Below are 17,358 nucleotides of genomic sequence, written 5' to 3'. Positions count from 1 at the left end.
GCAGCGTGTGAGAGCAGAAGAGAGAGAGGGGCAGGGAGAGCAAGAGGAGTGACTTGGACTTGTTGGCCAGCTTCAGACTGTGCAACGTGTCTGCTGCTGGTGGATCAGATGACTGCGCGTCTCCTTTCAACTCATCCGCGCCCTCGTAATGGCGGCCTTACGCTAAATTACAGCTCACCTGAACACCACCCTCGGAGACTGACTTGAATCAATGACTTTTACGGTCACGTCAAATTTAGAAGCATCGCCATTGGGGATGATGTTGCTTTTTCTCTTCATTATTCCAGACTTTTTGTGCTAAGCAGCAGAAATGTGAAACAAGCCACGTTGCTCCATGAGTTACTTTTACACCGGGCAATATATTCATTTGAGTTAAAAGATTTCATCATTAGAATGGTGATCGAATTCATGTCAGCAATTGTGTCGACTTCATTTTCACGGTAGCTGCTCCACATAATCAAGATGTGACTAAAAACCCAGCCAGACTTGCAACAAACCACAGAAGCGGCATTACTTTATAAAATGTCCCAGTGGGGAGGAAAGCTTTGTCACTTACTGTGTATAAACTCAAATGTCTGATGAAGGTGAGTTTGTGAGTGAATAATACTTTCGAAAGTCGATCATATATGTAGATGCTTTATTATGTTGGCTAACAAGAAATTCATGGAGCCATTACAATACAAAAATAACTCTTGATGGAAGCTGCCTGGTTAAAGCGACCATCAGCACAAGATTTCACTTAAAAGGCTCAGCTGGGGGATGCAAATGAGTCGCAAAAAGGTTACAAACATCAAACACACTCAATAGGTTGCCAGCATGCAGGCCAATGGTCTTGCCGTGAAAGCATTAAAAACGGTGGGAAAACTCCAAAATCGCCCCCAAAGGGATTTGCAGGAACCAGAAGTGCAAATCACACAAGCCTGTCAAGTAAACCCGAATAATGTGAACTTTGACATGACGGAATTGAAGTCAATGTGAATCAGGAAGTAGATCAGGACCAGAAAGAAAATCTGGAATAAACCTGTGGCTGCTGCCGCTGGAGGAGGAGATCTTCCTCCAAGGAACCGATGCTCTTCAGGATCAGGTTTCCTTCTCTTCACCCCTCCACCCCCTTCTCCTCATCCAAACTCCAACCCTTCTGCTGTGGAATTATGGAAGGAGGGACCTTCTTTTTTTTCTTCCCTTTCTTTCTTTTCATCTGTTTTTTTCCCTTCCTTTGAGGGAGGGGTCCATTCTTGTCTTCCCTAAACGTGAGCTCCAGCAAAAGGGTAATGAGGGTGCGTCCCCGTCGCTGCAGTCCCAGCGCCTCCCAGTTGAGACTCTCATATAAAAACCCTGGTGGAAAGTTAGTGTAGGCAGTAGGGAGTTTTCTGCTGGGGTCAGGAGGACTGTGCAACAAGCGGACCCTACCCCAAACACCCGTGTATGAGTGGAGTGTAGCAGAAAGAGAAGACACCCCCAACTTTTTTCCTCTCTTGCCTCAAAGAGTCTACATGTCTAGAGGCATCTAGATATGTTCAGCTTTGTGGATTTGCGGCTGGCGCTGCTGCTCAGCGCAGCGGTGCTCCTGGTGAGGGCACAGGGCGAGGACGACCGTAAGTCTCATCATCTCATCACTCTTTTGTGGAGCTTCTCAACCGGCCTTTTTTTTTCTGATTTTGCAAAATGGATACTTTCTCACCGTGTGGACGTGGCGGATTAGATCTAGACAGAGAGGATGGAAAACAACATTGGTGAAAAAAATGTTACTGCAAGATCGATAGATAGATAGATAGATGCAGGATAGCATTTGCGTAATGCGATGGGCATCCCAAGGAGGCCCCTCTCTCCCTTCCCCCCTGCCCCCACCCTCATGCATGCAAAGCAAGTCGCTGCAGGTTTTCCTCCAGGCCACGGTTCCTAACATAGACTCAGAGCCAAGCACGGTTTAGCAAATTCACCCTTTGTATTTAGATTTGCTTATGATTGATCTCCCACATGCATTTGCAATTGTAAGATGCACACACCCGTCATCATGCTTTACCTCCATTCGGTTTAAATACAACCTCAGCAGTGTGTTCTTCTACTTATGGTTGACATGGGTCAAATAGGGGGGACTTCAAACTAAACACTGGCTGGGGCCTGCCAGGTGTGGGACAGTGAGGCCCTGGGTGGAAAAATAGAGAGGGATGGGAGGAGGTCAGAAGGCGTAGTCTTGTCTGCAGGGAAATTTGTCCTCATCGTGCGTCCTGTGCAATAAGCTGAAGGAGGTTTTTACCTAAAAATGGAAATGTTACTAAAGTGTGATTTGGGTGCATTGACAAATTTCTATATAATGTTTCGTAAACTCCCAAAACAAGAACAAAGGAGGATGAATTCATTTTCCAGATGTGGATTGTCTAGAAAGGGTCGTAAAACTTGCTGTCTCAAGTAGATGACATTTGTTAGTCTCATATCGCCATCTAGTGGTTAGCCTGTTCACTTTGCACACACATCTGGACGCCCCATTTTCACGTTAACCCGACACCCTCCCTTTCCTTTTCTACTTTTTTTTCATGTGGTGCTATAATTGCAAACACATGATAAGTGTTTCCAACAGCTGCTGCCAAATCATCAAGCCGCTCTGAGCTCAGCACTCTGGTATTCTGAAAGATAATTTATTCCGTTTTTAGCTTTAAAAATATAAAATTGAATTATAAAAAAATAAATAAATAAATCAGTGACGTTGTAGAGAAACGTATACATTTAAATGGTGGAATTTTTTAGCATTTTGGCGTTATTATAAGGTTAAATCACGTACTTCAATATTCTTCCTCACTTCCTCCCTCCTCTCTAGATCATGATCTTGTTACCTGCATTCGTCTTCAACCTTTGAAGTCCGCGCTCTTTGATTATTGCAGAAAGTATCCTACATTTTAAAATAATACCATTGGTACTCGTTGATATATGATTTATTTCCGGGTTGTACTTTTTTTTTTTTTTTTTTTTTTTTAGTTTGTTTTTGTATTCTTATTCGTTAACATGTGCCGTGTAGCCGTCTGACCGTTGTGTGTCCCTCTGTCGCCCCCCGCAGGCATGGGCGGGAGCTGCACCCTAGACGGACAGGTGTTTGCGGACCGTGACGTATGGAAACCGGAACCATGCCAGATCTGCGTGTGCGACAGTGGCACCGTGATGTGCGATGAGGTCATCTGCGAGGACACAACCGACTGCCCCAACCCCGTCATCCCCCATGACGAGTGCTGCCCCATCTGCCCCGACGACGGTACTTCAGCCATCATTTTCTGGAGTTCTTTCCTAAAACTTAACATGCAGATACATTTCATTAGACTCACTATTTTTGCAAACATGGTTGCACCATAACTTGACATAATGACACAAATGCAATGAACCTTTTTATAGTTGCATTTAATTTTCATGTATTTATTTATTTATTTGCAATACAATGAGTCAACAACTATAAAATATGAAATAATAATAAATTTTTAGGCCCCACTATTTACAAAACATTTGACATTAACCTTTGTTTAAGATGTCCAACTAACACACATCTGTCTATTCATCTGTCCGCAGGCTACCAGGGTCAATCTCAGGTCGAGGTAAATACTCTATTTAATGAGTTCATTATTATAATTGTTGTTCAAAAATATATCTACAACATTTGAACATAGCATTATTGTAAATTATTTCAAATCATCATGGATTTTAACAGAAATTAAATTAAACATACGTAACTTCATTTTAGTGCTATTTGTTTCAATTTATGAATGACTATGGCGTACTGTATACATCTTTATTCCTTGTTTTCTTCAACCACAAATACAATAGTTGATCATATCAATTCATCAAATTATGGGTTCCATTTGTTGTGTCTTCTGCTAAAATGCTAACACTGTCTTATTCCTTTTTTTTTTTTTAATTCAAGGGACCCAAGGGAGACCGTGGACCTAAGGGAGAGAGAGTAAGTATGCACTTATGTCCACCTCTTAGCTGTCATTGCTCCCCGATTCATGTGCGTTGACATTGAAACTTAAGATGCGTGTTGCCACTTTGTTGTGAAAGGCTGAGATGATTCAATCTAAAGCGGCACTCAAAAGTTTCTGCGGAAAATCCCTTTGAGTTGCGTTCACGTGTTTGTGCTGGTTTTTCGTCAAGTGGAGTCATGATATCGAAAAATACTTGTATAAGCTTTGGTGTAAAATATGGCCGCCATTTTCTGCTAAAGATGTTTCTATATAGGTTGAAATGAAAACGTGGAGGTCAACCTGAGGCCTGGATTTTTGAAAGACAAATTATGGAGTAATTTATAGTGACTGAAGTGAAAATTAGCTATTCAATTTGCGAGATTAGTGATAGATTATACACAATAAATCACCTGGGGTTTATTTTTTATTTGTTGGTAATTCACGTCTATAAAGTGTTGTCTTAACTAATATCACATTTTATTCGTGATGAAAAGGTCATTTCCAAGTTGCTCCTTACCTAGTTTCTGTGGCCTAAGGTCACATGACCGCTGTTCCTGTTTGGTCACATGGTCCCTGTCGTCGTTTGTTGAGGATTATTGTTGTTTCCATCACTGCAAACAGAATTAAAAAAAATGTTAACAGGCTATGATTATAACCGATAACAAGATTGAGATGACGAATTCACAATCAGTCTTCATAATTCAACACTGTTGTTTGTTATTATGACTTTTAACCGCTTCCATTTTCTCTTCCCCTCTTGCAGGGTCCCGTTGGTCCCGCTGGTAATGATGGTATCCCCGGCCAGCCCGGTCTTCCCGGACCTCCCGGCCCCCCTGGAATCCCCGGCCTCGGTGGAGTAAGTCAAAAGTTTTTCCTCATTTTTTTTGTACTGGTAGTTGTTGCTGCTGATATTTTCATGTTGAGAGACTATGACTAGAATTGACGTAATTCACGCCAAGGCCATGTGGCGTTTGCTTCCCAGCGTCATCATGAAGTAACACGTGTTAGCACTATTTGCTGTATATCCGCTCATTGTTTTCATGGTACTGAAAAATCACTGCAAAGTGGCACTTTATGATGATTCGTTAAATAAATATATCAGTCATCTCGACTCAGACACAATTATGCATTATGCACTTTGCAGTTATCTCGTGTAGTTGCTCCTAACAACCTTAATTATATATTTTTTGCGTCAAATTCATTTTCAATTTTAAGGATAGCTAAATGCTGAGTTTTTTTTCAGCCTACTTCAAAATGATCACCAGGTTGTTTGGATGTTAAGGCCATCCTGTAAGACGAAAAGTACAAGTGACTCTCTACAATAGTTATTTCCAAATTTAATGTCAATGACTGTTGCGAGCATTTCCTCCAGATGTGTGCTGGATTACTGCAATAAATAATAAAAAAAACAAAAAAAAAACAAAGGCAACAATCTAAAGTTCTATAGTTTTAAGTTTTCTTTTGTTTTTTTTAAGCATTGAATTAATTGAAAATGAGCAAATAACAATAAAATCACAAATGGATTATTGGTCATGAGTCACAGCCAGCGGGAAGGCAATTTTCCTGCTTGAATGAATTCTGTACTTCTTCCATTGGTCAATATGTTTCTGACATTTTATTTATTTTCTTGCAGAACTTCTCCCCTCAGATGTCTCACGGCTATGGAGACAAGTCTCCCGTTCTGCCCATTCCTGGACCCATGGCAAGTCTTTCACACACACACACACACACACACACACACAGAAGCACTTTCATCATTTCCCGTCTAACCTCTCTGATTCACTTTTTTCAGGGCCCAATGGGACCTCGTGGAGCCCCCGGACCTCCCGGTTCTAGCGTGAGTACAGAACTCCAACTTAACCAACTTTAAAGCTCCACTTTCTAATGAAAACCATCACAAAAAAAATATCACCTGCTCCATGAGGCTCATTTAAATGCTTAATCATAAATAATGCATGTTCCACCTTGAACTAACTTGAGTATATTTTTGGTATACAAGGCGACAAAAAATGTCTATATGCATGCCACTTTCAAGGGACCAGCATGCATCTCTTTCTAAATAACCAATTGTTATTTGTGACGCATCTTTTACGGGGAATCCTTCTATACAAAACAAAGGATTGTTATTCCCATGAACACACCATTCCATCTGAAGTGGCAATCCTCTAAGTACAATATGAAACATGTGTAATAAAACATTAATAACTTGAATGTTTTTGTATCCTATGTTCAGGGCCCTCAGGGATTCACTGGTCCCCCCGGTGAGTCTGGAGAGGCCGGATCTGCTGTGAGTACTACAAATACAGCGACAAATACTAATCCCACTTGAGGGAGTTTTGACTTTTTATGCCTAATTGTTGTGCTCTGCAGGGCCCCATGGGACCCCGTGGACCTGCTGGCCCCTCTGGCAAGAACGGAGAGGACGTGAGTTGACGGAATCTCATCTTGATTCTCCTTGCCTCATCACGCGTGTACTTCAGCTTGCCTCTATTTTGTGTCACACCAGGGTGAATCTGGCAAACCAGGTCGTGGTGGTGAGCGCGGACCTCCTGGCGCTCAGGTACGTCACCAGCCCCGACGCACTTCATCTTAATGACATTGCGGAAGCACAAGAGGAGCGTTAACAAACGCTTGCCTTTGTTTATACCTCAGGGAGCTCGCGGTTTCCCCGGAACCCCCGGTCTGCCCGGTATCAAGGGACACAGAGTGAGTACAGAATCTCTTGAGTCAAGCCCAGCATCTCATTTTGCCTCCGCTTGACTTCTAAATTGTCGCTTCTCTTCAGGGATTCAGCGGTCTGGATGGTGCCAAGGGAGACTCTGGCCCTGCTGGACCTAAGGTAAATGACTTTTGAGTTGATTGCTGTCTCACATGGAAAACACACTGTATGATCTTGATGATACTTGAGTTTTGCATTGCCTCGGCGGCAACTCGTACTTGCACAACCAACTTAACAGTTAACAAAATGACGTGCGCATGGCAATTCACCTGCGTAAGAAGCAATTCATTTTGTTGAATCATTAAATATGATTATATCTTTAAAGATGGCATTCATGTATGATTTATACATTCCATTATATTTATGTTAAAAGAAACTCATTGTCAGTTCATTTTAACTTCAAATCTTATATTCTGTTCAACTGCGTATATATCATCTGCAGCGTTGTAGAAATACTAAATCATGCAAGTAGAAATGTAGGTTCCTGTAGTATTTTACAGGTTCTGATATTCATTCTGATGTGGTAGTAGTAACTATATTTGTAAAAGAAGCAATATTAATGATAGGATTTGATGTGATGGACTGGTGCCTCATTATTCTCAAATTAAATGTTGATGTAAATTGTTCCTGAATTCCACATTAAATGTGTAGTTTCAATTTATTCCAGCCACAATAATAGCATGTTACTGTAATGATCAAATTGCCGAATCAAACATTATTTAACCAGTCTGTGTTTGCGTGTAGGGAGAGACTGGTGCCGCTGGTGAGAACGGAACTCCCGGTGCTATGGTGAGTAAAAACAAGCCTCTCGATCGTTTGGATTGTCTTCCAGATGATTGCCAGATCATATGGATTTAATCCTAATTTAATCCAATTCCAGGGACCCCGTGGTCTGCCTGGCGAGAGAGGTCGTGCTGGCTCTGCCGGAGCTGCTGTGAGTCCGCCCACATTTTATTTGACTCCATCATTCAATCAATATGAGATTGGCGCCAAACTTGCTTATCTTTGTGCCGCAGGGTGCTCGTGGTAACGATGGTGCCGCTGGTGCTGCCGGACCTTCCGTAAGTGTGCATTTTTAAGCAGAATCTCTAAACTTGATTGTCTGTCCTGCACATTTGTCTGAATATGTTGGATTTATTTTTTTGTTTTTAGGGCGCCACTGGCCCCGCTGGACCTCCTGGATTCCCCGGTGGCCCTGGAGCCAAGGTACAAGACCAACAAGTTTTACCCTTAAGGAGAGGTTGTATTTAGGTCGTTAGGGTGTTGAGGAGCAAGGTGTGAGGCCAGCTCATTGTTTAGCGGTTTTGCATTTGGTTGGCGAGAGGGTTACACTAAGAAAGTGGATTAATTGGCATTACAGTGTTGGATTTGAGTGCAATGTGCAGAAAGATCATATTTCTAATAATACATCCATAAGCACTGATATGGGAATTTAAATTGGGAAAATGTCTTGCAAATATCATCTGTCGCTATTTGGAAATTCATCTATGTTGTGCATATTTACACACTCGTACTTTAGAAAATGTCTAATTCAGAATTTAATTAGAATTATGATTTATCCTTAATTAAGTCTCACTATATTTTGGGGGTTTATGTTTAACATTTATTTTAGTTCATTATTTAATCATATAAAACACTTTTTAGGGTGAGGCTGGAGCTCAAGGTGCTCGTGGACCCGAGGGCCCCGCTGGAGCCCGTGGTGAGGCCGGTAACCCTGGACCCGCTGGCGCTGCCGGACCTTCTGTAAGGAAAAAGCAAATCCCTCTATGATAGATTTGCACATAAAGGAGGCAAACGCCTTACAGAATTGATCATTAATAACATTTTTTACCTATCTAGGGTAACCCCGGAGCTGATGGAGCTGCTGGAGCTAAGGGACTTCCTGTAAGTAAATTATGTGATGCCTCAGGCGCTACAAACTTGCAATTGAGACTCCGAGTTGATATTAAAGACTGTGCTGCCCCCTGCAGGGTGCTGCTGGAGTTGCTGGAGCTCCCGGATTCCCCGGACCTCGTGGACCCCCAGGAGCCCAAGGTGCTGCTGGTGCTCCTGGACCCAAGGGTAACACTGTGAGTTAAGCTCTTCCATATCAAATCAGTTATTTTCTTCATCTCGGCCTACAGATTAAGATTTTCAGAATAATGTTACTTATTGTCGCTGTCTTGTAAAAACACGTCCATTTTTTTCACTTTTCTTGATTTTACATTAACGGGCTGTCCATGTTACAGACATTCCATTAATGTGGAAATTTGTTTTTATATTTTTTGGTCTTGTTTGCTTATGTTTGCTTATTTGTTTGTCTCAGGGTGAGGCTGGTGCCACTGGATCCAAGGGAGAACCTGGTGCCAAGGGAGACGCTGTAAGTTGACCTCCATCAACTTGTCTGCATCTCATAAAAGCAGCTCCAGTATCGTATTAGATGTGGTCGCTGATGTTCGTATGCGCCTTTTTAATCGTACAGGGTGCCCCAGGAGTTCAAGGACCTTCAGGACCTGCTGGTGAGGAGGGCAAGAGAGGAGCCAGAGGAGAGCCCGGCCCCGTTGGAGCCCGTGGAGTTCCTGGCGAGCGCGTAAGTACCATAACAAGATGTAAAATTTAGCTCGATCCTTCTACTTCATCACGGGTATATTGGAGAGCAGCATTTTTTAACTCGTCCAAGACAGGCAACATAAAAAAATTGCACAGAAATACCATCATCGTTGTATTTTATCAATACTACATACAGAAACATTTCTAGTCCCCCATTTAGGTTTTTTTGTTTGATTTGCTCTGCAGGGTGGTACTGGCGGCCGTGGTTTCCCTGGTGCTGATGGCGCTGCTGGACCCAAAGTGAGTACAGTACATTAGTTGATACTCATAATCCTTCAATATCCCGTTGTTTGTTTTATCTTGAAGTCATTTGCTTGCGTTCAAATATTTGTTGTTGTCCCCCTGACAATCTTAGGGTGCCACTGGTGAGCGTGGTGCCCCTGGTGTTGCTGGACCTAAAGGTTCTACTGGCGAGCCCGGACGCACTGGTGAGGCTGGTTTGCCTGGAGCTAAGGTACGGTATTTATTATACACGATAGGATTTCTTTACTTGCCATATCCTCCTCTGAACATTTGTGTTTGACCTTCAGGGCATGACTGGTAGCCCTGGCAGCCCTGGACCCGATGGCAAGATGGGAGCTACTGTAAGTCCAAATCTTCATGCACTTGTGTTTTTAAATGAGTGCACAATGAGCTAATAAAACCACTTCACCAGGGTGCCCCTGGACAAGATGGCCGCCCTGGACCCCCTGGTGTTGTTGGTGCCAGAGGCCAGCCTGGTGTCATGGGATTCCCCGGACCCAAGGGAGCCGCTGTAAGTATTGTCTCAAGCTACAAAGCATGTTTGATCAGATCTATGAAGCTATCTGGATCGTTGTTGAGATGACGTTAGAGGTGTCCCACCCCCGCACTTGTCTTTAGGGTGATGCTGGAAAGCCCGGTGAGAGAGGAGTGATGGGACCTACCGGCCCTGTTGTAAGTCCTCAGTAATACTCTCTTCAGTCTATGTCATATATAGAAGCTAGCTAGACACTCAAAAGCAAACATCTGTGGTATTTTAGGGTGCTCCAGGAAAGGATGGTGAGGTTGGTGCTCAGGGAGCTGCTGGACCTAACGTAAGTAGATGAAGACATTGACACCAAAGTCCACCTGCTCAATCGGTATTGGTTCTAAATTTCCTTCCTTTGCTCTTCTCAGGGACCTGCTGGTGAGAGAGGTGAGCAGGGACCTGCCGGACCTCCAGGATTCCAGGGACTTCCCGGACCCCAAGGTGCCATTGGTGAGACTGGCAAGTCCGGAGAGCAGGTGTGGAATTGATTTAATTCAACTCTGACTACTTTTAAAATATTTTCCTTAACTTTCGATGTAACTTAACTTGTCCTTTCTGTAATTCAGGGTGTGCCCGGAGAGGCTGGAGCCTCAGGACCTGCTGGTTCTAGAGTAAGTCACAATCACCATTGTCTGAAAAGAGGCTGGAATGACTGAGATGTTTTATCTGTAAAAAAAAAAAAAGAAAAAATTGTCTTTTGGATTAGATTTTCCCAAAGCATTTTCATTTGAATATAATCAATCAGAAAATTGACTACATTACATTTAGCAACAGGTGTACCTGCCCTAACTTTGTGCGACATCTCTAATTCAGGGTGACAGAGGTTTCCCCGGAGAGCGTGGTCCCCCTGGTGCCATTGGACCTGCTGGTGCCCGTGGATCTCCTGGATCTGCTGGAAACGAGGGTGCTAAGGTAATTTGGGCAGAAATTGAAAGACTTTTCTGACTCTCCATGTGAGGTATTGTTCCATTTTATCTTTGAATTTGCTTCTATTTTACTTCAGGGAGATGCTGGAGCACCTGGTACCCCCGGAGCTCAGGGCCCACCTGGACTGCAGGGAATGCCTGGTGAGCGTGGTGCCGCCGGTCTTCCAGGACTGAGAGGAGATAGAGTAAGTCGTCACACCGCCATCAGAATCGTCCTCCAGAATGTTCCAACGGTATCTGAATCTCATTCATTCTCGATCATTTCTCTCCTCTTCAGGGTGAGCAAGGACTTAAGGGCACTGATGGAGCACCTGGCAAAGATGGTCCCCGTGGTATGGGTGGTGCTATTGGACTTCCCGGACCTGCTGGAGCCACCGGAGACAAGGGAGAGAGTGGTCCCGCTGGACCTGTTGGACCTGCTGGAGCCCGTGGAGGCCCTGTGAGTCACCCTCCTGCATCCCTCTAATGAAACGACCAATTCCGGTCCTCAAGGGCCCATATCATGCATGTTTTGGATGTTTCCCTCCTCACAACACACCTGATTCAAATGATCGGGATCTTTTTCAAGCTTTTGAAGAGTTTGCCGATTAGGTGATCATTTGATTCATGACTGTTGGTGGGGGGAATTCATGTTGGTGACTCTTTTCTAGACTTAAGTCCAACTCTCCCTTTGACATAATTGTATATACTAATGCTAATAATGCTCTATAGTCCGCCCAAGAACAAAAGTAACTTGACTTTATTCTGGTATGTCTGTCATCGTCTTCTTCTCAAGTTCTGCAATCTTTTCCTTTTCCATAGGGTGAGCGCGGAGAGGCCGGACCCCCTGGACCTGCTGGATTCGCTGGACCTCCTGTATGTTCATAATTGCTCTGGATCCTTTTACAGACATTTTTTTAATCCTCAAGCTAACCTTTTTCTTATCACCACCATTTAGGGTGCCGATGGTCTTCTTGGTGCTAAGGGAGAGACTGGTAACAATGGTGCTAAGGGTGATGCTGGTCCTCCTGGTCCTGCTGGACCTACTGGTGCTTCCGGACCCCAGGTTTGTTAACTCAAATCATCAATTCTCATTGTATTGTGTGTCCATGAATAACTTTCACGTACTGAGCAACTGTGTACTCTGTTCATTCAGGGTCCCGTTGGAAACAGTGGCCCCAAGGGAGCTCGCGGAGCTGCTGGACCTCCTGTGAGTTAGAACCGTTTCTGAGGCATTCTCATCATCCTCATCATATTCACATTTACATTCAGTCTTCTAATGAGCCATGTGTCTTCTTACCAAGGGTGCTACTGGCTTCCCTGGTGCTGCTGGCAGAGTTGGACCTCCTGGCCCCTCTGTAAGTCTACATTATTTATATCTTTAGATCTATATATAAAGTTAACACAACAGTGTGACAGCATGTGGGATGCGCAGATCTTTAAGGATAATTGTATGTTTCTCTTGTTTTGGAAAGGGTGTCGCTGGACCTCATGGCCCCGCTGGACCTGGTGGAAAGGAAGGACCCAAAGGAAACCGTGGTGACACCGGACCTGCCGGTCGCGCTGGTGAGGTTGGAGCTGCTGGAGCCCCTGGACCTTCTGGTGAGAAGGGTAGCCCTGGTGCCGATGGTGCTCCTGTAAGTTCTTTTCACTTGATTGTAAAACCTACACTAAAAAATTATGACAGAAATAAGTTCCCTCTACTTAAAATTCTTTTTTTTAACTAACTTTGCTCACAAGCATTAAATATAATTTTGAAAAAGGGCCCATGTGCTGCCCGTTTCTTCCAGCCTACACCTGCCTGTCTAACACTTTTACTTTGCGATCCCTTGCAGGGTAGCGCCGGTATTCCTGGACCTCAGGGTATCAGTGGACAGCGTGGTATTGTCGGTCTGTCTGGAATGAGAGGAGAGAGAGGATTCCCCGGTCTGCCAGGATCTATTGTAAGCTCATAATTTTACTGAGCCCAAAAGTTAGCCAGGCTTGATTCTTCCGGATAGCATCCAATGAGAAAGCCAACTAAGTGTGTTGTTACTAAACGCACAATGGCCATGTCACCCACAGGGTGAGCCCGGAAAGCAGGGACATGCTGGCCCCGCTGGTGAGCGCGGACCTGCTGGACCCATGGGACCCCCTGGACTTGCTGGACCTTCTGGAGAGACCGGACGTGAGGTATGACGAAAAGTGGCTCTTGTAACACTCCAGTTATTTGTCAACCTCTTTTGTTTTTGCCCTTCGATAGGAACCATAATTGATCTGTCTTGTGTTTCCGTTTAAGGGTTCCCCTGGTAATGAGGGATCTGCTGGCCGTGACGGACCTGCTGGACCTAAGGTGAGCGCAATGGACATTACTACAAACAATATGTGCTGACAATCAGCAAGCTTATTCGAGCGACCCAGACCCGTGTTGCAAACAATCAACTGCATCTTTACGTAGCTGCTTTAAGACAAAAAGAGATCACTGAAATCCAAATCGGCCTATTTTCATTCAGCATTTGGCTCCCCGATATCACCTAACAAGATATTGGAATAGAATAGAAAATGCAAAAACGCTAATACTCCAGGCCACATCTCTTTCAAAGAGAGAGTAACTGAAATGATCTTGTGGAACAATTTAGGGAGACCGTGGAGAGTCTGGCCCCTCTGGAGCTCCTGGCTCCCCCGGACCCTCTGGTGCCCCCGGACCCGTCGGACCTGCTGGAAAGGGTGGTGACCGTGGAGAGACTGTGAGTGAATAGTGTCTTTTCAAGCTATAAACTTTATGCTATGTTCATGAACTACTGAAGTTGAGAGGTGAAAATGTATTTCATTTGTCATTAATTTGGTATATTACAGGGAGCTGCTGGCCCTGCTGGTCCTGCTGGCCCTGCTGGACCTCGTGGCCCCGCTGTAAGTAAAATGTTGAGCACAAGCTCTGCAACGGGAAACAAGATCAGGTGAATGGTATCATGTCATCATATCATCTCCTCATAGGGCGCCGTTGGACTTCGTGGAGACAAGGGAGAGTCTGGTGAGGCTGGTGAGAGAGGCATGAAGGGACACAGAGGATTCACTGGCATGCAGGGAGCTCCTGGACCCGCCGTATGTTGCCCATCACTCATTGCCACACATTTTTTAATGAAGGGTGCAAAATAACATATTTGCGTCTTAACTATTGTTTTCTTTGTACACCAATAGGGTCATAATGGAGAGCAAGGACCTGCTGGTGTTGCTGGACCCGCTGGACCTAGAGTGAGTTAACGCACCAAAGAAACTTTGTTTTGTGTCCTACTTTCTTCTTTCAGGGAATTTAATTTTCTTTTTTACACAGGGAGCTGCCGGAGCTGCTGGTTCTCCTGGTAAGGATGGTATGACTGGTCTCCCTGGTCCCTCTGGACCTCCCGGACCTCGTGGACGCTCTGGAGAGATGGGACCTTCTGTAAGGCTCTTTAAACTGTGATCTATTAATCCGTTGTGTTCACCACCAAAATTGTGCTAACGCAGCATTCTGCCTCCCTTGTTTTGCTCTTCAGGGTCCTCCCGGACCTCCCGGACCCCCCGGAGCACCAGGCGCCCATGGCGGTGGATTTGACCTCGGTTTCATTGCCCAGCCCCAGGAGAAGGGTCCCGATCCCTTCCGTATGTACCGTGCTGATGACGCTAACGTTCTGCGCGACCGTGACCTGGAGGTGGACAGCACTCTGAAGACCCTGAGCCAGCAGATTGAGCAGATCCGCAGCCCTGACGGAACTCGCAAGAACCCTGCCAGAACCTGCCGCGACCTCAAGATGTGCCACCCAGACTGGAAGAGCGGTGAGTCATTTTGTCACAGACTATTCTGATGGTTATTGTAGTGATAGTGGACCAGATAGGTCCAAACTGATTTGATAAATTTGAATAGGCTTGTGTGGTAGCTTTTAAAATGTGAAATGGATTGCTGATATCTTGCACCCCTCCATCTCCAGGAGAGTACTGGATTGACCCTGACCAGGGCTGCACTCAGGATGCCATCAAGGTCTTCTGCAACATGGAGACTGGAGAGACCTGCGTGTCCCCAACTCAGCGTGAGGTTGCCATGAAGAACTGGTACGTCAGCAAGAACATCAAGGAGAAGAAGCACGTCTGGTTCGGAGAGGCAATGAACGAGGGCTTCCAGGTAAATGCGCTGACTCTACCAAATCTCCTTTCATTTCATTATCCGTTGTAATGTCCACTAAGCCCTCTACTCTCTGCTTTCCCCAAAAGTTCGAGTATGGCAGCGAGGGATCTCTGCCAGAAGATGTCAACATCCAGATGACCTTCTTGCGTCTCATGTCAACTGAGGCTTCCCAGAACATCACATACCACTGCAAGAACAGCATCTCCTACATGGATGCTGCCACTGGCAACCTGAAGAAGGCTGTGATCCTCCAGGGCTCCAACGAGATTGAGATCAGAGCTGAGGGCAACAGCCGCTTCACCTACAGTGTCCTCGAGGATGGCTGCACGGTGAGTACAGTACCCCATTTGGTCATTTAAGTTGAAATCTGCGACATGCAGAGATTGAAAATGTTTTCAAATCGTAATTATCGCGCATGCTGATGCTGAGTCTATTTCTTTTCTCTCCTTGCAGTCACACACCGGTACTTGGGGCAAGACAATCATTGAGTACAAGACATTGAAAACATCTCGCCTGCCCATCATTGACATCGCTCCTATGGATGTTGGTGCTCCAGACCAAGAGTTTGGCCTTGAAGTTGGACCTGTCTGTTTCTTGTAAAAAGAGAAATCTGGACTTGAATATGTTGTGGTGCGTGAGTGTGTGTGTTTTATTTTTTTCTAGCAACCATCCCTTTTAAAAAAAAAAAAAAGAAAAAGCCACCAAAAGATTTTTTCTGATCTGGCCCCCTTTTACTCCTCAACCTGCGATTCTATACGACCATTGTTCCAGTGGTCTACCTTGCCTAAAACCTGCACTTCAACAAAGATGGCAGTGATGCGGCAATGCTCGCATCGTCGCGTTTGGGACCACTACTTTTTTTTTTGTTTCTGACTCTTTATTTTTGTTTTGTTTTTACCATCACCAACACCAAGGATCCCATAGAGAAGATTTCACTGGCAACAAGAAAATAATATATGCTTCTATAAAGTGTAAAAAAATTGACTCCCCCTTCTTCAACCAAGCCAATCCAGGCCTCTCTGGAGTTTACAGAAACACACAGGTGACTTTTGTATTTTTATACACCCGCCCTGCGGTGAGAGGAATGAAAGGACAGTCCCGACAGACAGAACCCGATTGCTTTGTACCACATTTCAGGTGTTGATGAATAAACGGTGAAACTGACAGCCATGTTTGTCTTTGTTGTTGTGCCACCCGCTTTCCACCTGCCCAAAGCCACGTGTGTTTTGCTGTTGTGGCCACTTTCTTGTTTGTTCCTCTTGTCTGCGAAAGTCACATTAAAACCACCAGCAGAGAAACATGGGTTTAAAACTTGTTTTTCTTTTAAAGAACATCTTATGGCTACCTCAAAAAAAAATGTTTGAAAGAAGTGTGTTTGCCTGCAGGAGTTGTGGCGGTCAGTGGAGTCATTGAGGCACTTTAGTAAAAACAAAACAGGTGCTATTTTCTTGTTTAGGGTCCCTGACATCCACTTTGTCTCTAATGTTCTTTACTATTGAGCTCAGTGATGTGACAGAGGACTTTTTTTTTGGGTGCTAAAATGAAACCAACTAAAAATGAAACCTTCTCTTTTTCAGTTTTGTTTTTCTGCTCCCCCCCCTCCCCGCTCATGTAAATCAAGCAAATTCTCCAAAAGCCTTCCTCAACTTAACCCTCATCAAAAGGTCTGTTGTCATTTGTTTCTTGTTTTCTGGAGGTGGGTTTTTTCATTCAAAAATTTGAAATGCACAGAAAGAGAGCCATCGAGAGAGAAAGAAATTGGGAGGATCTGTACCTATTTTGTATATGTATAATAATTTGAGATGTTTTTAATTATTTGAATGCTGAAATAAAGCATGTTAAGTGGTCGTACAATGAATCCTGCCTTCACTTTCTCACTGACTGCCTCAGCAGGACTGATCTTGAGTTTGGAGAAAATTTTGAAAGGCTTTGGAAGGAAGAGCAAAAGATGTTGGATCTGATTTGAGTGTCCTAAAGCTACTCCGGGCTTCAGTAATCCGTGGCTGAGGAACAGGGCTGCATATTTTAAGATTCTTAATGTAAGATTGTCAACATGTTCTCTCCAATACTTATCTGAATCATTGAAAACCTCTTTTATGTCCCATTAGTCTTCGCTCATTCTTTCGACACCAACAACAACTGTGCCTTAATAGAGAAGTAGCCTACCTCTCAGATGATGCTGCGAGTTCCCACTTTTGATCCTAAGGAATAAAATCCATTGTGGAAAAAAAAAAAAGATCCAGATTGAATCGACCAAGAGGTAAGAGTGACAGCAGATTTCTCGGTCCTTATCC

At 44.3% G+C, this 17,358-nt stretch overlaps 1 protein-coding gene and 1 long non-coding RNA gene across 2 annotated transcripts; one reads left to right on the top strand and one right to left on the bottom strand.

Annotated features, from left to right (window-relative positions):
* Window positions 1–685: 685 nt before the first annotated feature.
* On the bottom strand, window positions 686–2,984 carry LOC148322692 (uncharacterized). Its single transcript, XR_015846590.1, has 3 exons — window positions 2,832–2,984; window positions 2,024–2,146; window positions 686–1,704 (listed from the first exon to the last, which is right to left on the bottom strand). It is a non-coding gene; the product is annotated as an uncharacterized LOC148322692 (long non-coding RNA).
* On the top strand, window positions 1,344–16,228 carry col1a1a (collagen, type I, alpha 1a). Its single transcript, XM_088316148.1, has 49 exons — window positions 1,344–1,595; window positions 3,053–3,244; window positions 3,553–3,578; window positions 3,905–3,940; window positions 4,708–4,800; window positions 5,578–5,646; window positions 5,737–5,781; window positions 6,178–6,231; window positions 6,315–6,368; window positions 6,451–6,504; window positions 6,597–6,650; window positions 6,730–6,783; window positions 7,408–7,452; window positions 7,544–7,597; window positions 7,680–7,724; window positions 7,816–7,869; window positions 8,308–8,406; window positions 8,503–8,547; window positions 8,634–8,732; window positions 8,969–9,022; window positions 9,125–9,232; window positions 9,439–9,492; window positions 9,608–9,706; window positions 9,783–9,836; window positions 9,908–10,006; window positions 10,114–10,167; window positions 10,254–10,307; window positions 10,390–10,497; window positions 10,588–10,632; window positions 10,835–10,933; window positions 11,025–11,132; window positions 11,225–11,386; window positions 11,749–11,802; window positions 11,885–11,992; window positions 12,083–12,136; window positions 12,231–12,284; window positions 12,402–12,563; window positions 12,762–12,869; window positions 12,991–13,098; window positions 13,205–13,258; window positions 13,545–13,652; window positions 13,762–13,815; window positions 13,900–14,007; window positions 14,104–14,157; window positions 14,237–14,344; window positions 14,439–14,718; window positions 14,871–15,061; window positions 15,151–15,393; window positions 15,518–16,228. The coding sequence occupies exons 1-49, from the start codon at window positions 1,514–1,516 to the stop codon at window positions 15,662–15,664; spliced, it is 4,347 nt and encodes a 1,448-aa protein (XP_088172274.1). The 5' UTR covers window positions 1,344–1,513; the 3' UTR covers window positions 15,665–16,228.
* The last annotated feature ends 1,130 nt before the right edge of the window (window positions 16,229–17,358 follow it).

Source organism: Idiotropiscis lumnitzeri, chromosome 15 (assembly GCF_059441095.1).
Source record: "Idiotropiscis lumnitzeri isolate Australia: NSW breed Sydney's pygmy pipehorse chromosome 15, RoL_Ilum_1.0, whole genome shotgun sequence".
NCBI lineage: Eukaryota > Metazoa > Chordata > Actinopteri > Syngnathiformes > Syngnathidae > Idiotropiscis > Idiotropiscis lumnitzeri.
Note: the sequence above shows the minus strand (reverse complement) of the source record. Positions and strands in the feature narration are given on the sequence as shown.